This window comes from Pinus tabuliformis, chromosome J, assembly GCF_031772625.1.
Source record: "Pinus tabuliformis cultivar Carrire ecotype Pingquan chromosome J, CPIR1, whole genome shotgun sequence".
In the NCBI taxonomy this organism is placed as follows: Eukaryota; Viridiplantae; Streptophyta; class Pinopsida; order Pinales; family Pinaceae; genus Pinus; species Pinus tabuliformis.
In genome coordinates, this window is record NC_142295.1 from 213,885,337 (window position 1) to 213,909,678 (window position 24,342).

The following is a 24,342-nucleotide window of genomic DNA, read 5'->3' on the forward strand; positions in this document are numbered from 1 at the left end:
CTATTCATGGTAATGTTAAATTCTTAAAGTAAAAGTGACATTCTCCTTAAACTTCATTTTCATCCTTTTACTTAAATTTTTAACATTTCCATGAAATGACTTAAGATGTTTGAGAGTGGTTCCGGCCTCATTGGATTTCATATGGAGAAAGTAGAATTTTAGATTTCATTCAAAATCCAGCAGACTTATCAGTTTTTTAGGATTTCAGGATTGGGGGATTGCAATGTTTCCATTGAATTTTGTCATGTATTAGGGTATGGAACTCGTATTTAATCAAGAGCACCAATCCCTCTATGTACCTTGATGTTAGTGACATTGGTTGTCGAACTCCTCTATCATGACCCTCCTAAAAATGTATGCATCACTCAAAGAAAATATTGACTTGACATAGTATGCTTTTTCTATCTTATGTTAATGCTTAGAGGGTGATATTAATGACAAAAATCCCTATACAGATACAGCGGTAATGACAAAGATACCTCTAGATATTAATGCTTAGAGGGTGATATTAATGACAAAGATCCTGATTTTCCAACAAGACTAAAAAATTAGACATTTCTCGTGGTGGCAAGAGGCCCAAGCATAAGAAATAGATAACAGATTTACTTCTCTTTTCTAGTTTCTAGTAGCTTTTATAACTATTGACCCTTTCATATTTATTATGATATTTTTTTAAACAATATATGACAATTTAAGTTTGAAGTTGGCAATTATAACTCATTAGTAATGAATTATGAATATGAAGCTTCATGAAAGTTGAAAGTTGTTTCATTTCATTTCATTTTATAACATTTCATTTCATGTTATATATTATTTGTTGTAATGGTTACACTTAGCTTACAAGTACAACTTCGGTGATCAATGATGATAAATGTTATATATTGAATTTTGAAAGCTTGAAACTTTTGATATTTTTTTAAACAATATATGACAATTTAAGTTTGAAGTTGGCAATTATAACTCGTTAGTAATGAATTATGAATATGAAGCTTCATGAAAGTTGAAAGTTGTTTCATTTCATTTCATTTTATAACATTTCATTTCATGTTATATATTATTTGTTGTAATAGTTACACTTAGCTTACAAGTACAACTTTGGTGATCAATGATGATAAATGTTATATATTGAATTTTGAAAGCTTGAAACTTTAAGATTGATGAATCATGACACTCAATATGTTGTATGTTACTATGTTACTAACTTGTGGACGTGGTTGATGAAGATTATAACTTCTAGATGATTGTTGTTATATGGTTCAATCTATGTTTTTTTATGTTTTTTATATCTAATTCATTATTCTACATGTTTTTGTTGACATATATGTATCAAAATATAAAAAATATATATATTATATAAAAAACACTCCGAGATTCGCTCCCAAACCGAGAGCTTCTGAAAATGTCGCTCCCGCTCCCAAGTAACACTAAGACAGATGAAAAGAATTGTAAATTCAAGTAAGCAATTTTTACTAATGATTGTAAAAGAAAAGGATCTTGATGAATCCGATGCATTCCAAGGCTATAATCCTAAACAGAAAGCAGATTTAGTTAAAGTTGTTTCCGATTATGATATTCTGTTTCAAAAGCCTAAAGGGCTTCCACCCAAGCGAGAGATAGCACATGAAATTTATTTGCAGCAAGATGCTCCACTACCTAACATTGGAATGTACAGGTTATCAGTTCTAGAGAATGCAGAGATAAAGAAGCAGGTACAGGAGTTGCTCGATAAATGGTTTATTAGTCCAAGCACATCACCGTGCGGATCACCTATTGTGCTGGTGCGAAAGAAAGACGGATCGTGGAAAATGTGCATTGATTTTAGAGCACTAAATAAAATCACAATAAAGAATTGTTATCCTCTTCCTCGTACTGATGATTTATTAGATCATTTAAAAGATGCAGTTTACTTTTCTAAATTAGACTTGCGAAGCGGCTACCATTGGATCAGAGTTGCAGAATAGGATGTATGGGAAACTGCTTTCAAGACGAAGCAAGGACTTTATGAATGGTTGGTTATGCCTTTTGGATTAACTAACGCTCCTGCTACGTTTATGCGAGTCATGAATGATGTATTTAGACCATTTATTGACGATTTTGTAATAGTTTATTTAGATGATATTCTTGTTTTTAGTAAAACATGGCATGAACATGTAAAGCATGTAAAGCAGATTTTAGATGTTTTAAAAAGAGAAAATCTCTATGTGAAACTGTCAAAATGTGAATTTGGCAGGACATCTTTGAATTATTTGGGTTATATTGTAGGGGGTGGAATTGAAGATAGATCCCTCTAAGGTTGAAGTCATTGTAAACTGGCCTAAACCCAAATCTGCTACAAAAGTTAGAAGTTTCTTAAGGGCAGCGCAATATTGGAGAAAGTTTATTGCTAACTTTTCGTTGATTGCAGCTCCTTTACATGCTTTGACAAGTGTGAAACAGTTGTTTCAATGGGGAGGCAAACAGCAGAAAGCCTTCGACACCTTAAAAGAAAGGATCAGTACAGCACCAGTACTAGCACTCCTAGATCTTCAGCATCCATTTGAGATCGAGACAGATGCAAGTGACTATGCCATGGGGGCAGTGTTGATGCAGCACAGAAAGCCTATATGCTTTCATTCTAAGACATTTACATTTGCAGTAGTTAACTATCCTACATATGATAAAGAATTGTACGCATTAGTTCAAAGTGTTAAAAAGTGGAAGCATTACATAGTGGGTAAAGAAACAATCATACACACAGATCAACCATTTCAATATTTACACTCACAAACTAAATTGCAACAATCAAGACATTACAGTCGATGGGTTTTCTACAACAATTTCATCTTGTTATCAGATATAAGAAGGGCATACATAATAAGGTTGCAGACATGTTATCAAAAGAAATTATAAATGCATCCACAATACTTAAGCATAATTCAGTAATTCATGAAATTCACATTGAACAATATGCTCAAGACACAGATTTTAAGGATGTATATGCAACTTTAAGTCATGGAAAGCAGGTAGAAAAATTAGATTACTACATTAAGGACAAACTCTTATATCATTTGGGAAAGTTATGCATTCCACAAACTAAAAGAGTTAACATAATTCTAGAAGCACATACTTCTCCATATCAGGTCATTTTGGTGTAAGTAAAACAGTTGCACAATTGCAAAGGTTTTGTTATTGGCCACGAATGAATGACACGGTTTCTAAATATATCAAAGGATGTACTATGTGTGCTACAAGCAAGCCAAGTAATAAAAAATTAGGCTTGTATACTCCACTTCCAATTCCTTCTCGTCCTTGGGAAAATGTTTCCATGGATTTTGTTGGGGGATTGCCAAAGTCTAGAAAGGGTCATGATTATTTGTATGTAGTTGTGGATAGGTTCAGTAAGATGTGTATTTTGATACCATGTAATAAACAGGTCACAGCTGAACAAGCTGCAAAGTTGTTCTTTCAAAATGTATGGGTTCATTTTGGGTTACCCACTTCTATTGTGTCTGATCGAGATTCTCGATTTGTTGGGAAATTTTGGTCAAGTCTATGGGAGTTAATGGACACAAAGTTAAAAAAGAGCACAACATTTCATCCACAAACAGATGGTCAAACAGAAGTGGTTAACAGGACAGTGATACAGTTGCTTCGAGGATATTGCAGCAAGCATCCCAAACTTTGGAGTGAGCATTTGTGTTATGTGCAGCATGCTTACAACCGTGCAAAACATTCTTCTACTCAGAGATCTTCTTTTGAGACTTGTTTTGGTTTTATACCAAAGTCTCCCTTGGATTTTGTCTTTGGTAAAGACATAGCAGTTGATGGACACAGTGATGTGGACAAAGCAATCAAGTTCATTGAACAAATCCAGGAAATTCACCAAGCAGTACATGAACAGCTGGAAAGAAGCCAAGCAAAGTATAAGGCACGACATGACAAGCATCGAGTTGAGCATAGTTTTCAAGTTGGTGACCAAGTCTGGTTGTACATCAGCGAAGAAAGACTGCAAGGGGAAGGTAAAAATTTGAACCCAATTAGATATGGTCCTTTCAAAATACTTGATAAAATTGGTGAAAATGCTTTCCGCCTAGATCTACGAGCTTATATGCAAATCTATTCAGTCGATAATGTTGAAAACTTGAGGTTGTATGAACCTTCATTGATTGAAGATCCCGAAGAGCAAGGTCAGATACCTTCCATTGAGGATTTGTTGCCTGAGTATCTCAATGAATTACAAGAGGACACAGTTCTTGACAGGAGAACAAGGACTTCGTGACAAGGGAACGTTGAGTACCTTCGAGTTGGACTCAAAGGTACAAATCCAAGTAAATCACGATGGATAGAGATTGGAAAAGTGAAGGAACTTTATCCTCACTCGATAGCTAAAACCAACTTTTGGTGGACCAAAAGCTTCCAGTGGGGAGGACTGATCCAAAATGGATTCAGCATAGCCTCCAGATCAAAAGTCTTCAAATACAGGTGAAAGTGGAATCATGATGAAGTACTCGTGAATACAAAGCCAATGGTACAAACAACATGCAAATCCGAGTTCAGATACGGAAATTGGAGCCAATTAAAGATTTAGGCCAAAAAGTCAATGCCTACGTCAGCAGGACGGGTGGCAACCCAAGAAAGAGTCATGGGTTCTTAATGATGTCAGCGCAGAAGGTGATGTGGCAGTCTGCGATTGGTTCATACCACAGGCGATGGGGATCAGCGATCAAGAGCGGAGATTGTCTGATCAAAGGAGATCGACACATATCGCGTTGAAACATGCAAGCAGGTTATCCTGGAAAACGGACGCGATAAAGTTATGCAAAAGAAGCTAAAGTCCTTTGAGTTCCAACAGGGAAGCGGTAAATGGTTTATCGCATGCCTTCAAGGCAGAAAGCGGTTTTCTACCAAGAGCACATGATTCCACTCAGCGCTCGACACGTAGCATCCCGAAAACCACTTTCTTTCATGCCTTCGGAGAATTAGCAGACGTGCTAGTTGGGGCGCGAGAGCGCGCGACAGCCGTCGGATCCCACAGGACAGATCAACGGCGCAGGTCATCTGGATTAGTTGATGAGCGGGACGCGATAGCCGTCAAATTGGTTGTTCTCGAGATCAGTGTCGGGGAAAGGCCGGACGATCGGGGTCCACCCCACGCCTGCTGGTCCTTTGGTTAATACACTATTTTTAATGTAACGTATTATTCCTTGATTAGCACAATTTGTAATCGAACATGTTATATAAACACCATAACACAGAAAAGTTGACAGGGAAGTGTATTGTGAACCGTTCCAGAGGGTCTAGAGGTCAGAGTGACCAAGTACGGTCGAGTGTATACTCGTTTTGACTCAAGGATTCGAGCTGAACACAGCAGTGAGATCCATTTTCATGTTGAGACTCTGTTTTTGAGCTCACACCTGTAACAAACATTTGAAGACATAATATAAAGGTCAACACTGGAAGCTAAAGGATCAGAAGATGTAGCCAGGAAGTCTGGTGAACTCCTTTATCAATTTTGGTTGTGTTGATGTGTTTTGATTGTGTTTTATAATTGTTTAAGTGTCTGTGTTATTCGCAATATTTTCAATCCGTTGCACTAAGTAACATAGACAACTTCACACATAGTTTGTAATACTTTTTTCAATTTCGGATCAATACTTAACTTATTTTGCAGCCATTGTTTGGATTGTTTGCTAACTCTTGTGTGGCAGATTTTGAAGAGCAATTTCCCGCAACATCTAACAAGTGTTTGCAGGACCTTTGGCAAGTGTTGGGGGTTCGATTTCCAAGGATGTCGTGAGCCCTTTTGAGGTTTATTTTGGCCAAGTCGAGTTCACTAAAGGGCTGCCCATTTTCCTCTTTAAGCCGTGGGCATTTGGAGGAAACTCACACCTTGTTTCCCTTGCAAAAGTTTTGTGAGATCTTGTCACTACTTTCTCAAGAAAGGAATTCTAGTGTCCAAGTTTCAAGCAATTATTGTGAGGACTCTCCTTGAAGTATAGTTGAGAACTTTGAAGGCCCTCTTCTCATTGTAATATTAATAAAAGATCTAACTTTCTTGTGGGAGTTTGGGATTTCTCCCATGGTATCCTATCTCCCCATTTAGAGGGAGGCTCCTCTTGGGTGAATTAACATTTGCATGGTTTAAGCTTTCATACTTCATTCACTTGCATGCTTTAATTGGGAATTAACACAACCTCACTATCACATTTCATTAAGTTAAAAGTTTGTTACAATTTCATTTGAGCTTTGCATTTTCTTTCTCATTGTTGCTTGGAGCTACAAGCCTACACTTTACTTTGGGCAATTCATCCTTTACATGCAAACATTTTATATTCTTAACAAACTTTGATTCGTTTCCATTTACCTTGGTAAATTGTTTCATGAGCACTTGAATACATGCTTCAATTTTATGCCACATTGTTATCTTGAATATTGGAGCAATTTCTTGTCATTGTCTATTTGAAACAAATTTTACTTTCAAGCAAATTACTTGTATCATTTTAATTCATTGATGAAACACATGCAACACTTGTCAGCTAATTTTATTCCTCCAATTGAAGTTATAATTGCAACTTATGTTGAACACTATTTCATTTTCAAGCATTGCAAATCAATCTTTTTGAAGCATTTGCATGTATCATTATTTTAATTTGGGGAATTAACACAATTTGCATTTCATCTAAGCATTTTAGTGTAGGAAGGCCCCTAGCCTCATTAAAATTTTACCTCCAACATAAGTTGGTTGAAGTAGACATCTTAGGGATCCTCTACTCCTCTATTGACTCCTCACTGTGAGATCCATATCATTGGGCGAGGGTGAGGTCTAAGGATTGAAGAGTTAAATTGTAATCTTGTCGTAAAGCCAATTAATAAAATTAACCAAGAGCACTTTCCATTACATTTACTTTACATGTCTCTTGATGGTTTGAGTTTTCATATGCAAAGTGTATTCCAAAAGCAAGTATTATAATCATTTCAAACAAGTGTTTTCTTTTCATGTTTCAAGTCTAATTGCATATTGATGTCTTGGTTTAACACTTCCTTTCTTTTACATTTCCAAGTTAATTACTATTTTTTGGGTTTTGGCAAGAAATGTTTCACATGTTTTGAATTATAAAGTTGATTATCTCAAAAGAATTTTGTATCTTACATATCTTGTGCTAACCATTCTTATTTACATTTCAGCGTTACTTTGTTTTCTCTTTTGAGAACATTTCATTTTACTTTGAACAAATATATCTTTAAATTATCGAGCAAATTCCTTATAAAGCACTGGTTTTATGGTTTTTAATCATATTAATGATTGGCATTGTCATTTCAAGTTGCTCACTTCATATTTGCCCATAAATTCTTAAAAGTAATCCATTTTCACAATAACACTCTCCTAGAAACTCACATCTTTTAACTTAACTTTTCATTAGGGACCACCCCACTTAGCTAACCTAGCAAATAGCTCAAACGGAGAGAGTCGGGATTAGTGTGACAGCCTGTTCTCTGAGTTCCCTACCAACAACCACACCTTGTGGGGTTGAAGGCTTTTCTCACTGACTTATAGGTAGGTGTAGGCGGCAGGGTCAACAGATCCCTCATATTTAAACACCATGGCTAATGTATTTGAAGGTGGAAAAAATATTAATCCCCTCTTGTGTCAATTAATTAATTTTTCTGGCTAAATTAGAAATAAATCCTAAGCCAAAAAATTAATTAATTTAGAGTCAAAAATAATTATAAAGAAATTAAATTTTCTCCAAGTAGAAAATAATCAAAATATTTGTGGGTCAAAGAAAAGTCAAATTTGGAAGTCCTCAACCAATGGAAAAATGGATATTTTAAGAAAAATTGAGCCTTTGGACCTTGACGGTTAAGTCAAAGTCAATTTTTTGAGGAAATTAATCCAAAATATTAATTTTTGGATTAATAAAAAATGGGTTTTAAGTGAAATTTGAAATTTTCCTCAAAATAAAAATATTTTCGACGACAAAAATTAAAAGATGGTCAAATTATTATCAATGGGCGAGATTATTTTGATGGGGATCAAGCCAAAGCCGTTATTTTCCACTTGGAGGATTTCTCTATAAATAGAAGCCATTTTGCTTCTCAAGTCATTCTAATCTTGAACTATCTCTAGATGATGTAAAATTTGTAATGCTGGTATTAAGTCATTGCTCTGCTAGGAACGCTTTAACATCATAATAGAAAGACTTTAGGGTTTAGTTCATGGTGTTCTTGTTCCATTGATCTAAGGTACGTGTTAGTTATGTGCTAATCCTATATTGTGCTATACTGTTATATGAATTGTTATTTCATTTGTCAGTGATAAGACATTCTATTGGTAAAAATTAACTTTTATCTTAGGTGATCTGATTCACCATATGATCTAATGATTCCATTTGAGAAAAATTATAGAGATCTGCAGGTACACTGGCCCTTGGGCTCGATGTTCATAAATGTGGGAAAGAGCCGACTATGTTTGGGCTCTAGCAATTTTTATATGGTATTCTAACTTTGCAAAAGTGTGTGTGGTCAATATTCTAACTTTTCGAAAGATACATTCATCCATTGCCATTATTCATAGTTTATTTCTCAAAATTTAATAAAATTGTACATTTGTAAATAATTTTTGTAAAATAATTTTGCAAATTATTTCTAATCCTTGTTTGCAGCAGTTGGGGTTTTGGGTTTATTTTAAATTTTGTATATATATATATTGGGGTTTTGGGAAATTTCATTTCATTATTGGCCTTTAGAGGGCCCTACGACGTGCATACATCATTATTTGACCCCTTGTGAGGCTTGTTTTTACGTTATGTGCAAGTATGGTGGGCTTGTCACCATTGGGCATTATTATTTGCACACTATTTTATCTTTAGGGCCCCATAGGCTAATTCGAACTAATTAAGAAGTTATATATTGATGTTAGATACATTCATCTGTATCATCACTTGACTTGGGATCTCTCCAATCATAGAGAATTTTCGCACTTTTTCCTTGGAGGATATTTTTGGAGATGGATGAATTTTGATGTATAGATTTGGGTTATTTCTCTTAACTTGGAGCTTTATTGAGCAAACAAAATGTTGGTTGGATATATTCTATAATGTTGTAAGTAAATTTTGATGTTATTATTCTTGTCGCTGCATACTGCTAAAATGAGGGCTAGTTTTTGCATTATCAAAATGTGGAATTGAGCATGTTTTAGCTAATTTAATGTGTGGGCCAATGTTATATGAATGAAATGTCTTAGAGATTTATTTATATCGAGAAGCTTGCATTATTTGCTTTGCAGTATATATGATTGAAGGTCACTTTTCTTTTTCTTTCTCTCAACATTGGATGAAGTTGACTTTATGGACCTCCTTGATCAAGAAACCAAGTTCTTACTCATCTTTATCCTTGACTACATATCCCCAAGTGAACTAAGCATTGATCCCTCAAAAATGGTGAACATTTCAACCCTCTTTTAAACATTTTCCCCTTTTTCCCCAAGTCTAGCCCCATTAGGTCACCTAGGGCATCAATTTCCCAAGAATTGACCCAAGGAAAAAATTCGATCTCCTATAGGCTACTACGTTGGTGGTCCCCTCCCTCTCCTCCAAATTTGAGGCAATTCTGACGATGGAATCTCTGGGAATCTCAAGCCTAGCTCCAAGAACAAATTGTGCCTAGGCATCCCAAGGCTAGAACTCAATAGGATCAATTCAACCTTTTGAAGAAAGTATTCTTGTTTGGTCCTTTCCCCTCACCTTGTCCAGGATAGGAATGTAGGAATTTACAGGGTAAGTTCCTCAGACAGAACACCAAAGGAAACTGCTCACAAACAGATCACAGATCAATACACCAGTACTTTTGACGTGGTTAAAATCCTCAAAGAGGGAAACAGTCCACGGCCTGAGCCAACGCGGCCACTTCAGGCAATTTATTAATAAAAGAATGAAAATTTACATAAGCTTCTCTCATGGACGGTTAACCTACAAATGACCCTCCATGCTCTTTAAATAGAGATCATGGACCAATCGGGTATTAAGCCACGGATCAAGTGTCGGTAATACCGAGGAGAGAATGAACTGTCGGATCACTACATATCGTGACTGTCGGATTGTAAGTTACAAAATGTACATAGTAAAGAAACACACTTTACCTAACTCTATACTAGACCAAGTTATACTTAACTATTTCCTATGTGTCGGAATATCCTAACATCCCCCCTTAAGAACAACTTGGGATAGGATTGAAGGATTTACAAATATGACACAATAGGAGAAGGAAGGAGGCACTAGAGCCTATCCCCCCTTAGTGACAACTTCCTCAACTCCAACCATAAATCGAAGTTTAGTGAACTTCGCCTCTGTGAGAGCCTTTGTAAAGATGTCTGCAACTTGATCATCTGTTGAACAATATTGCACTTCAAGAACATGGTCGTGGATGAGCTTTTTGATGAAGTGCATGTGCAGTTCAATGTGTTTGCTGCGCTGATGTTGGACTGGATCTTTGCATAGTTGAATGGCACTTTGATTATCACACCAAAGTGTAGTCGGATGTTGCTACTGAAAGCCAAACTCTGACAGGATCTGACGAAGCCACAAGGCTTCCTTACTAGCTTCTACAGCACCACGATACTCTGCTTCTGCTGAAGAAAGAGAAATGGCACCTTGTTTCTTGCAAGCCCATGTAATAGGTCCTGAACCAAGAGTGAACACATAACCTCCAGTAGACTTCCGATCATCAGGGTCACCAGCCCAATCGGAATCAGTGAAACCAACCAATAGAGGAGTTGCTTCGGCACTGTAATGAATCCCAAACTGAACTGTACCTCGAACATAAAGAAGTATTCTTTCAGCTGCTTTCCAATGACTTTCATGTGGGTTTTGCATAAACCGAGCAACAAGGCCAACGGCAAAGGAAAGGTCAGGACGAGTATGGGTTAGATACAAAAGTTTTCCTACAAGTTGACGGTATAAGGTAGCATCAACTTCAGGAGAAGTACAAGTGACTGAAAGCTTGACTCCAGACTGAAAGGGAGAAGGGGCTAGCTTACAGTCTTCCATGTGAAAATGGCATAGAATATCACATGCATACTTGGACTGGGAAAGGGAAATACCTTCCTTGGGTTGCAAGACTTGATGACCAAGAAAATAATGTAAGTGTCCTAAGTCTGTCATTTCAAACTTCTTTTTAAGGTTGGACTTCACATGGTTGATAAGGTTGGGATCACTACCAGTGAGGATAAGATCATCAACATAAAGAACAAGAATGATAAGAGACTTGCCCACTTTTTTGGTGTAGACAGTATTGTCAGAATGACACCTAGAAAAGCCATTTTCTAAAAGAAAGTTATCCATTTTGGCATACCAAGCTCGAGGAGCTTGCTTGAGACCATAGAGGGATTTCTTAAGCCGACATACAAGGCTGGAGTCTGTTTGTATAAAGCCAATAGGTTGTTCCATATAGATTTCTTCATGCAAGTCCCCATGCAAAGAAGGCAGATTTAACATCCATCTGATGGACTTCCCATTTGAAAGAGGCAGCAAGGGAAAGAACAAGGCAGATAGAGTTCATTTTGGCAACAGGGGAGAAGGTTTCAGTGTAGTCGATGCCTTCAACTTGTGAAAAACCCTTAGCAACAAGACGAGCTTTATGTTTATCAACTTTCCCATCTGGTCCATACTTGGTTTTGTAAACCCATTTGCATCTAACAAGTTTTCGTCCCTTTGGTAGAGGAACAAGATCCCATGTATCATTTGCCAATAATGAATGATATTCTTCATTCATAGCTGCTTCCCAATCTGGATGGCCTGAAGCTTCTGCAAAGGTGTCAGGATCATAATTCACTGAAGCTTGAGCCAGTAAAGAAGAGGCTCTATCAAACTGAGAACGTGTACGTCGCTGATCTGTAGGATCACCGGCAAGATCACCTGCTGCATCCCGAGTAGCACGGACCCATTTTGGAAGCTGAGGAGCTGAAGGAAGATCCTGAGAAGGTGGGGGAGGATTTTCATCCTCGCTTTCATCATCTGAAGAAGAAATATTGTCAAAAGTAGAAGAGATAGGGAGAGGTAGCACATCCGCCGAACTAGGCTCGCAGGCCGATATATTTTCAGCAAACTTTACATCTCTTCTAATGATAACATTTTTGGACTTAAGTGGAATAAGTCTATATCCTTTGACATCTTCAGAATATCCAACAAAAATACATTTTTCACTCTTAGGTTAAAGCTTTATGTTTCTCATCTGGAATATGGGCCCATGCTTCACTTCCAAAAACACGAAAGTGACTTACATCTGGTTTGATTGAGCTCCATGCTTCTTCTGGAGTGATATTCTTTAAAACCTTAGTAGGAGTGCGATTTATTATGTAATTTGCACAGTTAATTGCTTCTACCCAATAATTAAGACTAAGTCCTTTAGGTTGAATCATAAAATTAGCCATTTCCTTTAAGGTGCGATTCTTCCTTTCAGCTACACCATTTTGTTGTGGAGTATATGGAACAGTATGTTGCATTTGAATTCCATTCTCAGTGCAAAAGTTGATGAATTTGTTGTTAACATATTCTCCGCCATTATCAGATCTTAGCTTAAGAATTTGATGTCCAGATTATTTTTCAACAAAGGCCTTAAAGGCCAAGAACATGTTAAATACTTCACTCTTGAGTTTTAAGAAGTATACCCAAGTGCGTCTAGAGAAATCATCAATGAAAGTGAAGAAATACTTGTAGCTAGAGAATGAAACAACTGGAAGTGGACCACATAAATCACTATGCACGAGTTGTAAAGGGGCTGAGGCGTGCCAAGAGGCATGTTTTTCAAAACTGTCCCGATGATGTTTTCCGAGTACACATCCGGAACAAACACCATCTCTGCAAGATACAATTGGAAGACCTGTCACCATATTTTCTTTACATAGATTCTGAAGAGAGCGATAGTTTAAGTGACCAAATCGCTCATGCCAAAGTTTGCTCACTTCATCATTATGAGCAACAAATATCGAGGGAAGATTTGATGACCCAAAGTTGTGAAACTTATACAACCTTGTAGAATCATCAGCAATGCCAGTAGCTAAAATCTGTCTAGGATCTCTTAGGTCCTTAATTACAATATCGTGAGGTGAAAATTCAACGATTTTACCTTCACCTGAATGAATTATCTGATATACAGATAGAAGGTTGCAGGATAAGGTTGGAACACATAATACATCATTAAACTGACCATTGTCTATATGAACAGTTCCAGTCCCTACAACACTAAGAGATCTATCATCACCAACATATATATTTTTGGTGTTACAATGATTTAAAGAAGAAAACATGGCTTTGTTTTTGGCCATGTGATAAGAAGCTCCATAATCAATGAGCCACTCATGAGAATGAGAAGAAGAAGATACATTTAGTGCATAGCCAGACCGAGATGCTTGACAACCACATGTAGAAAGTGCCATTCCTGAAGATGAAGTTGAAGTTGAAGAGTGCTCCAAATGGATGTTATGCTTCTTCATTGCTACTTCCAAGGCTTCCATCTTCTTAAAGCATTTGGATTCTAAGTGGCCATCTCGATTGCAAAAGTTGCAATGTCTATCAGTCTTCTTCCCTTTGTTTTTATTTGTCTTATCATTTTGTTGAAATGATTTTTCATTTTGAGGCTGAAATTGCTTAGGACCCTTGTTTGGTTTAGGACCATTCCTTTTAGGATACAACTTCTTAGGATTCTTTGGATTGGTTGCTGCTAAGCGGCTAACGCTTTCTTAGAAGAGTTTCCAAGATTAAGAAGACCAAGGTGTAAGAGTTTTTCTTGTTCTCTTATTAAAGAATCACAAAAAGAATCAAAGGAAGGGGACTTGTAGTCTTGTCCTTGAGAAATGAAGGCTTCTCTTGTAGAATGGAAGGTGGAAACAAACACAGAGTAGGCTGGTCCCAACTTAGTAAGAATGGAATAGATAAGGTTACTATCTTCTTTCTTAACCTTAACACCTTCCAAGAGAAGTCTAAGGGTCTTGAACTTGGACAAAAAATCTTCAATGCAAGAAAAATTATTGGGGTCCAATGTAAGCAACTCATTTTCAAGTTGATGGGCTCTAAGTTCATTTTTGATTCCAAAAACTTTAGTAATCTGTTTCAATGCTTCATCAGGAGTATCAAGTTCTGCAATATGGAATCTAAGATCTGGAGAAATAGACATCCCTATCAACCCACGTGCTTGATCTTGCCTATTTTCCCATTTAGCTGCCTTATCTTCATCTTTCGGTTTGGTTTCTTGGCCTGTGGCCATTCTATAGAGACCTTTACTTCTAAGTAAATCCACAATGTAGGACCACCATTGGAAGTAGTTGGTGCTGTCAAGAATAACTTGGCATGGACTTTCCATTTTAACAGAAACTGAAGCTATAGATGATGAAACTAAGTGTTCCAATGGAAAGATCTCGAAAAATTAGGCTGTTTCAAAAAAACGGTTCTGAAAATGGCTTCCGAATGAAGAAGTTATGGCTTTTTGAAGAAAATTTGATGAAGTCGCCGACGAAGTGCGGAAATGAAAAATCCGCCCCCACAAAAAAGAGACTTGAACTCAAGACCTCTACTCTCATAAATTAGCTTTGAACCAAGTGAGCTATACAAAAAGTTTGAGAGAGAGAGAGAGGGGGGTTGAAGCTTTGGGTTGCGTGCTTGCTTTGAGAAAGCTCTTTTTCCCTACAAAACAAAAAACACAAAACCCAACACGGACATACAAAAAAAAACGAACCTTACGGCTCGAAGTTAGCTTTAGCCGAAAACTAAATATTTTCCTCAATGTTTCTGATTTTCCGAGATCACACTAAGGCGCAGCGGAAAAGAGCATACGCATGAGAAAAATCCTTTCTTTTTGTTTCTGATTTGCCCAGATTGCACAGAGTCGCGGGGCAAAGAGCATACACAGAAATGAAAGGTTCAGATCCGGTAATAAAAAAAAGCTAAATAAACCAAAACCGAAATAAAATAACTGTAAACGGCAAATAAACACTGTATACCTCTAGATCTTAAAAATGACGCAGCTACGGCTACCAGAAACCTTTTCGCGTGAAACGAAAGGGGTTCCTCACTGGAACAGATGCTCCCAACACAATAGAGCAATCCTCTCGGCCCGAAAGCAGTCAGAAATAGTAGATCTAGGGAACAGTAGTCGGATGCAGTTCTACCGACTTCAGATTTGGATCACCAACGGACGCGGCCCTCAAATAGCTTTGATACCATGTAGGAATTTACAGGGTAAGTTCCTCAGACAGAACACCAAAGGACACCGCTCACAAACAGATCACAGATCAATACACCAGTACTTTTGACGTGGTTAAAACCCTCAAAGAGGGAAACAGTCCACGGCCTGAGCCAACGCGGCCACTTTAGGCAATTTATTAATAAAAGAATGAAAATTTACATAAGCTTCTCTCATGGACGGTTAACCTACAAATGACCCTCCATGCTCTTTAAATAGAGATCATGGACCAATCGGGTGTTAAGCCACGGATAAAGTGTCGGTAATACCAAGGAGAGAATGAACCGTCGGATCACTACATATCGTGACCGTCGGATTGTAAGTTACAAAATGTACATAGTAAAGAAACACACTTTACCTAACTCTATACTAGACCAAGTTATACTTAACTATTTCCTATGTGTCGGAATACCCTAACAAGGAACATCATTGGTTGCTACATTCCATCCCCAAACCTGGGCTGGGTCCACTTGCCCTGTGTGGTCCCACTTCTCAATAAAGACTATTTGTCAAGGACCATTTGGGAATCCAACTTTCCCAAGGATTATAGGGATTGAGAAACTTGTTATAAGCCTACCCTTTCTCCATCAACCTTCCAATCCTCACCCCTTATCCCTGGTGGACTAAGTCCCTTGCTTCAAGAGCAAGCAAGCTCCATTCTTCACTCCATCCTTGGGAAAGGGATTTCAAGGTCACTTCTCACCTATGAAACAAGATTCGCTCAAACTACCTGACGTGTTCAAATCCCGCGAATCGGAGACATTTCGTTGGAGATTCGAATCCCAAAATGGGACATGTCATGTCCTAACGGGACACGATCGAATCCCGGTCGTGTCCCGTTAGGACACAACGTGTCTCGATTTTGGGATTCGAATCCCAAAAAAGAGAAACCCGCGGGCATAAAAAAGTGTTGTTCTTTCACTCATTTACCATTTCTCTCATTCAGTTTTGCAAACATTGAGTTGTGGGCAAGGAGTTAAGGATTTGGAGCAAGGAGCTAAGGGTGTGGAGCAAGGAGCTAAGGGTGTGGAGCATTCGGCAAGGAGATTCAAGCACCAGGTAAGTGCATTTCATCTCTATTTTTTTTCATTTCTATTACAGCAGTTTGTATATGAATTTTTTTTACAAACTCGTGCATGTTTTGTTTTTTTTTTTTTTTTTTACAGTGATCATGGCTCAATCAAGGGCAGCAGTTAGGGGGCAAAGGAAGGGGAAGAATGTCTCCATTGGAGATGCCCCTCCTACCCCAATATCATAAGAGTCTGCTGCAAGTAGTGTTGAGGGAAGACTTCCTCCTAAAGACAACATTGAGAAATATCCCTTCTGGAAATATGTCACAAGAAAGGATGGGACAAGCACCAAGGGGAAGGGAGGAGGCAATGTGCAATGGAGATGCAACTTTTGCCACATTTCTTTCAAAAGCACATATTACCATGTGAAATGCCGTTTGTTGGCTTTACCAGGTTGTGGAATTGGAGCTTGTAAAGTTGTTCCTTTACAAAAGAGTAAAGAAATGGAAAAGGAGTTCACTGTTGGTATGGCAAATGTGGTTACAAAATCAAGAAAAACCAAGAATGAAGACCCCCTTCCATTTTTGAGGAAAGACACCATCAAATTTCCATTTGAGAGTTCTATTGGGGGACAAGCAGCGAAAAGAAGAGCAATTTCACTTGGTCCAATCAACAAGATTTTTCAAAAAGAGAAACGGGAAGATCTTGATCTCACCATTGCCTTCTTTTTCTATCAAAACTTCATATCATTTAATGTTGCACGCTCTCCTCTATTTATTGAGATGTGTCGATCTCTAACTCATGGGTCTCCATCATGGTATGTGCCTTCTAGTTCAGAGAAGCTTAGAACTAGATTGTTGACGAAGGCAAAAAAGAAAGGTGCAAAAAATGCTTGAGCCTATTAAAGCATCATGGCCAACATCTGGGGTTAACATTGTTTCTGATGGATGGACAGATCCAGCACGACACCCAATCATCAACTTCATGGTGTCTACCTTGAATGGTCCAATTTTCTTGAAAGCAGTGGATACACTTGGAGAATACAAGGATGCACAATTTATGGTTGAGTTATTTATTAAAGTTATTGAAGATGTAGGTGTTGATTCTTGTGTGCAAATCATTACAGATAATGCAACTGTTTGCAAGGCTGCTGGCATGATTGTGGACGCTAAATATCCACAAGTGTTTTGGACACCTTGCATTGTCCATTCATTGAACTTAGCACTGAAATCCATTGCTTCTGATGTGCTTTAGATTGGTAACATTATTGAGGATGCACGACATATCCGTAACTTAGTGCAAAATCATACAAAGGCCCTCACTATCTACAAGGAGTACAGCAATCTATCATTGTTGAAGATTGTTGATACACGGTTTGCCTCTTCATTCATCATGTTGAAGAAGTTGAGAGAGGTCAAGACCGGTCTTGAGGCCATGGTTATTTCTAAGTTTTGGTCTTTTTGGAGAAAGACGGATCAAGTAGCCTCTAAAAGAGTGAAGGACACAGTGCTAGATGATGCTTGGTGGGAGAGGGTAGATCTAATTATTCAGATCATGGACCCTATCATTTCTTTCCTTCGATTTGCAGATACAGACAAACCCATCCTAGGAGAGGTTTATGAGGGATGGGATTCCATGATTGAGTCCGTGAGGAGCATTATTCTACAGAGTGAGTGCCCCGAGTATGAGAGACATCACCAAAGGCCTTCTGTGGTACTATACAGGATATTCTTGTTAGCAGATGGGACAAGAATTGCACACCTTTACATTGTTTGGCTCACTCATTGAACCCAGAATACTATAGCCATGAGTGGCTAAATGGTGGACCTTCCCACACATCCCCTCCTCACATGGATGGTGAAATCTCACAAGGCAGGAAAGATGCATTCAGGCGGGTTTTCCAGGATAGAGCATCCCTTGATGAGGTGGAGGATGCCTTTGCGGAGTTTTCCACTGGCACTAGCCGATTTGCAAGATATGATGTGATTAGAGACAGGGGTGCTAAGAAGCCCTATTCTTGGTGGGCAAATCATGGGCCAACAAGCCCTCCTCTTCAACAGTTAGCCATGAGGCTCCTCTCTCAGGTGACTTCATCCTCTTGTTGCGAGAGGAATTGGAGCACATATGGGAATTTGTATAGTGTGAAGAAGAGCAGGCTTGAGCAGTCCAGGGCAGAGACAATGGTGTATGTGCACACCAACCTTCGTCTTATTTACAGGCAAAGGGAAGAGTGGTTGAGGGGAAAGACAAAGATGTGGGATGTCTTTCCTGATGATATGGGTCTGGACAGCAATGTTGAGTTGGCATTGGCCAACATGGATCTCAATGATCCAGTGCTAGAGCTTGTTAGATTTGATGACGGTGATATTTTAGAGGGGTCATCCTCCACACCAGCAAATGTAGAGGCGACTATGGATACAAGGGAGGAGGAGGATGCAGAGGAAAGCAGTGGTGACCATGATCATCAGGACATTGATGTTGATTCTGATGATGACTATGAGGATTGATAACTCATGAGTCATGGGATACCTATTGCCTTGAGGCTTGTATACCTGTAGTTGTTTTATATTTTCTACTTCTATTTTCCATTGGCATTGCACTACCTATGTAACACATTTTGATTTGATGACTTAATGAGAAAACTACAGTGGTCAGTGTCTTTATCTTACTATCTTGTAAGTTGTCTTTCATTTATGAATCATGATTTATGTGACATGTATTTGAATTTTGTATGTACTATGTATGCTATAATGTTACTAACTTACTTTGTAAGCAGTAAAACTAACATCTAGATGAAGTTCTATGTTTGAAATCAATGAATCTGTATCATTAATGAGAATTTGTTTAAGAAATATCTAATTTTTGATATATATATATATATATATATATACATAACGAATCCTACGTGTCCTGTTCCGGGGCGTCAACGTTTCCGAATCCGACTCTCGAATCCCCATATCCTACGAATCCCAAATCCCCGTGTTAGGTGACTTAGCTTCTCACGTATCCATTGACATATACTTTATCAACGAATCCCTACACTACCGAGACTCTTCCCATCAGTGAAAGTCCGTAAAGAGCAGGGAAACTTAGCTATGGTGATAGTGGGCTAAGCCTCCACAGTTTCCCTTGACCTAGCAGTTTCCCTGCTAGGAACGTCTTTACATCCCCTATTGGTTTGAGTGGTAACGGGCTCCATCCTTGAGAGGCAGCAAGAGCTATAAATGAACGGATAGAGGTATATCAGGCAACTGGAGCAAATATCTCATTGAGGGCTTAGAACCCAAGGGCTTAGAACCCAAGTATGGGGTTTTGGAACCCATCGAGATTTGGGGCAAAACGATGATGGATTTACCACATGTGATGAATGAGGGTGATAGTGCTCGAGGATAAGATTCCAACGCATCGAGAATCGTCTAAATCTGAGTTGTCGTTAGAGAGATATGAATTTTTGAAGTTGACTAGGTAATTATTGGTTGTCAAGTAGGCCGACGTGAGAGCCAATGGATGTGTCACTTCAAATGTGACGTTGAGCCTTCATATGTGTATAAATATGAAGTGATATGGAATCATTTGAAACATCCATCAAGGGCAATACATCCTCTGAAATTTCGGTGAAGAAGGAGACTTAAAGACAGTGTGGAGAAGCCCTAGGAGCAGTGTGAGGATTTCAAGTTTGTTGTAGGTGACAGCGTGGGAATCTAGGGTTGTTTGGGTTGTTGTTTGGGTGTTTTTCTTGGGTGCAACGCAAGGCTGAAAGAGAGCTTGAGAAACTCGGCATATCTTCCTTTGATTGGGCCGCAGATAGGAGACATTCCAGCATGAAAGTGTGGAGGGTTACTACTATTTGGACGTAGGAATAGAAGCAAACCAGCGAGGAGTTAAGGGACTGTTTGGGCATCCTTTTGTGACTGCATGGGGTTGTTTTCTTCTTGTAGGAGGGACGAGTTAGAGGAGCTAAGGAACAGGTTTGTTGGGGTATCGTTGGAGGACAAGGAACAAGGTTTATGCTGCTTGGAAGCTACAGGAAGACTGTGTGTTAGGCCATAGGCCATAACACCATAGTCAATGATTGCGTAGGGGTGTTTGAGGGCTTATATATGCCCAGATCAATAGCATAACCAAGGAGTTGTCCTGCGAGGTAATATCACAGAGATTAAAGGTTGTTTTGATGACTGTTGGAGGATTGTTACAGTAGTGTTTGGTGCCCTAACCAGTCATCATGATGACAACAGCAAAAAAAAACTTGTTGCAGCAGTTGAACTTGTGTTGGGTCATAGTTTGGTGACTAGAATTGGATCAGATGTTTGTGCAGCCTATTGGTGCCATGTAGATGACATTCCATGGTAGTGAAATGTCATCTTAGAAGCAGAAATCGACAGTGACGAGATTGGGTGTCATAGGATTGTTGGAGGGCAATGTGTTGGCTACCCAAAGTAGCCCAAGAGAAACAAACAAGAAGGACGTTGTTGGTGCGATATTGGGTGAAGTATTGCAGCCAAAGTGCAACACTTTGATGGACGAAAATTGTTGCTAGCGTAGCAGATTGGAGCTCAGGAATTGGGCCTACCCAGAGAGCAGTTGATGAGCCCATGTTCATTGCAGCAGATGTGACTTGCAGCAGTGATAGGAGACAGCCCTCTTGGAGTCTTGAAGTGTAGATGCCTTGATGGACTAAGGCACTACTAGTGAGCAATATGGAAGCGAAGGACCGACAGGACGAGATACGACATAGAAGTTGCAGCAAAGATTGTCATTGTATCTTGTAAACCATAGACTGTTGTATTACTCAGTTTGTTTAATATAACGAAGATTGGGATTGTACATATTGTACAATTTTGTTTAAAACTGTGTATATTGTGCATATGTGATTTATTGTTTTATATTTCTGCTGTGCAAAGTAGTTTATGGTTGAGATTCTTGGTTTGGTAGTGTCAGGGATTTTAAGACTCTAACCTAGACCCAAGGTCGTGGAAATTCAACAGTGAACATCTGGATGGGATATGTACCTTGGGAGGTAGTGTGGTGTCTCACATAAAGCCTCCCAACATTATGCTCTAATATAAATAGAGCTTGTCAAGGCCTTACTATGTTGACAATGTTGGTTATGATGTTGATGCTTAAACGTGGCTTACCAATCCGACACTTCTTATGAGAACTCTTTAGTTTGAGAATATCCATGTACCGGTTGTACAATTATGAATACCTCCCTACTTTCAGTCTTCATAATTGGCATTGTACTCATGACATTATGTATATCTTATGTTATAAGCAAAAGAAGAAAGAAAAATAATTATTATTTTCAAACATGGGTTTCATGCTTCTTTTGATTGGTCATCTAGGTTAAGCAGGTTGTTCATTCTTCTAAGGTCTGTCATGTCATAAAAATAAATGTCACGATTCAAGAGAGTCAATATCATTTGTATAAGCTCCCGATCGGGATGAGGAAGAGGGTAGGTAAGAACGACAGGAGTAATCATTGCAAAGGGAGGGTGGCCGGATGTGACAACAAGAAAGAGGCAGCCCTTCGAACAAAATCAATGAGTATTCGGACAGCTCAAGTTTCAAGAAACCGAAGTGGAGGTGGTGGAGCGCAAATGAGTAGCAGGAGTGGCGGCGATAGTGACAGAGCAAGGGAGGTAATGAAAAACCATTATATGAAGACGGTGGTGGGTAAAGGTAAGCTCATTCTGAACGGGGAGAAGGAGGAGCTGATCGGGCCACAGCCAGGAGAAACCATCAGGGTGGTCTGCATCTTCGGGTGAGGGCAGGAAAAGGGATGGCGCGACCGGGTCGGGGAAGAGGCCGTGGAGGCCGGGGCCGCCCAAGGCAGGGGAACCCGGGTGGCAGGTCAGCAGAAGCAGTAGATAACCAACGTAGAGGCAGAAGATCGACCCTGTCAGCGGTCCAGGAAGCGGCTCGTGCCTACCAGGAAGGCACAGATGAAGATATTCGAAGGATCATCCAAAATATGGAATCCAGCGTTTTAGAGGAATAGTCTGCTTCAGAGACAGAAGAATGGGCAGAAATGGTGATCGATCCAGGGAACACAAGAGGAAGGCTGACCCTGTACAGACAGTCTTTGCACATTTACTGGGTCCTAAAACGCCTTCTGGCAAAAGCTCTAGAACAGGTTGCAAAGGAAATGGCGGAAATCGCCAATGGGGTGCCAAACTTGCAGAAGGAAATGAAGAATTTCCAAGTCATCATGATCAACCAGAATAATAAGCTGGAAGAGATGTCTCAATTACTGTCAAGGATGGCAGGAAGCGGCCCTAGCCAGGAAGAACATATGAATATTCCTATGGATACGGACCAGCACATGGGAACCAGAAAGGAATGAGCTTCTTGTGGATTTGTTAGAGTTGTTTTGAATCCTTCCTTTTTACAGTTGCATGCGAACTAGTAGTTTAATAAGTAGTTTTTGTTGTATAGTGCACATAGCTAATATGGAAAGACTTGTAAAGTTTTGTTTTTGGAACGCGTATAGCAAATTAAGGTGGCCAACAGACCTGGTTTCCCTTCGGGGCAGGTTGAGGCCACCAGAACGATATACCTGGTTTCCTTGACAAGTATAAATAGAAAAGAATGGCACCACTTTTACTTACAAAAAAAAATATCATTTGTATAAGACCCATTTGGACAAGCTGTAACATGAAGAATAATTTAGTTTTGTGTCTAGAAAGTTAAAAATACCTCCAAGCACAAGTCGGCCTAGAGAGGCCTAATTTGACCTCATGAGAAGCATATATATAAGGAGACTTCGATTCATTTGGTGGCACACTTTTGCAGTTCGATTTCTTGAAGAAGGAGCGCAAATAAGCAAGAATGGCGAAGAAAGAAGTCAAGGTTAAGGGAGGAAGAAAGCGAAGTCCTAAGAGAAAGATATTTGTGCTAGAAAAGCTCACACGTGTGAAATTTCAGAATTACAGGGAGGCCAAAGTTACAGGTCTGTTGCAGGAGGCCAAGATTCTGATGCAGGGGTGCAAGATTCTGATGCAGGGGGCCAAAATCTGAGTTTGAAGCAGATTGGAAAGGCCTGACTTAAGTTGACTTTGACTCGTTGAAGAAGGAATCTTTGGAGGGCTGTCTTGGTGCTTGGAGGAGGTTTGACTTTGGTCTTTGAGTCTTGATTTTCTCATTTGATCAGATTCTATAAGAAGAGAAGATATTATTTTGGGTGTTCCCCTTGGAGGGGTTTTTCCCTGGCTTGGATCCTATATTTTGTGTCCTGTCTTTTATGATCTTTATGGTTTATGCTCTTGATAATTATTTGATGAAGAGAATTTAAATTATTAATAAAGAACACAAAGAATCTAACTAAAGTTCACAAGTAATTATTAAGGATATGGAGAATTGTTTGATTAGCTACCCTACTAGATTCTCCAACAATATGCACACCAAAAACAAATTGCTTCTGCTACAGAGAATTTCAATAGTTGTGTTTCTCAAATAAATTACAAAACATAGCTAATTAAAGGACGGATTCCTGTCCAACATAAAGTGAATAACATACCTTACAAATTTCCTGACCTATTAAATCTGGCCTTGTAGAAATAGACTGGCCAACTGCATTAACAGGTCAGTTATGAAGTTTTAGTTATATTATTATAGATCCTAGAGCTTCAAAGATAATATATGAAAATCATCAAGTAATGGCATATTATTGTGAAAAAATGAGATAATTTTAAATGTCAGTTAAAAAAAAGAGGTTTGAAATAACAGTGTGCATTCCAAAAGACAAACATTTATTCTACAGTATGTGTTTTTGAAAGAGGAAAAGGAAAATTACCCACCTTTTACAAAAGTTGGACCAAGATTTAGCATTGTTTCTTTAAGAATTTCTCCCATGACGTCCTCGGACTCAATTTCAGTGGTTTTCTTTCTCAAGCTATATCTATTTGATTTAACAGCGTTGTCAAATTTGGTTTTCATAACCACAGATGCAAATGCCACAGACACCTTTAAAAGACAGCAAAAGGTTAGCTACCATATTGAATTGAATTTTGCATACCTTAACATGTAGACTGTGAACTGCCAATTTAGACAAAAAATAAAAATTCTTACAAAGTACAAGCTAGCTAAAGACATAATACCTAGAGTATTACTACTTTCCCTT

The 24,342-nt window shown here is 38.7% G+C and overlaps 1 protein-coding gene across 1 annotated transcript in view; it reads right to left on the bottom strand.

Annotated features, from left to right (window-relative positions):
- The window catches only part of LOC149226455 (uncharacterized), a 547,178-nt gene that overhangs the window by 414,736 nt on the left and 108,100 nt on the right, over window positions 1-24,342 (bottom strand). The window contains exons 3-4 of the mRNA XM_089377496.1: window positions 24,020-24,185; window positions 23,740-23,792 (exon numbers count right to left, since the gene is read on the bottom strand). Of these exons, the coding sequence (XP_089233622.1) occupies window positions 23,740-23,792; window positions 24,020-24,185 (219 nt within the window). The remainder of the gene's footprint in view (window positions 1-23,739; window positions 23,793-24,019; window positions 24,186-24,342) is intronic.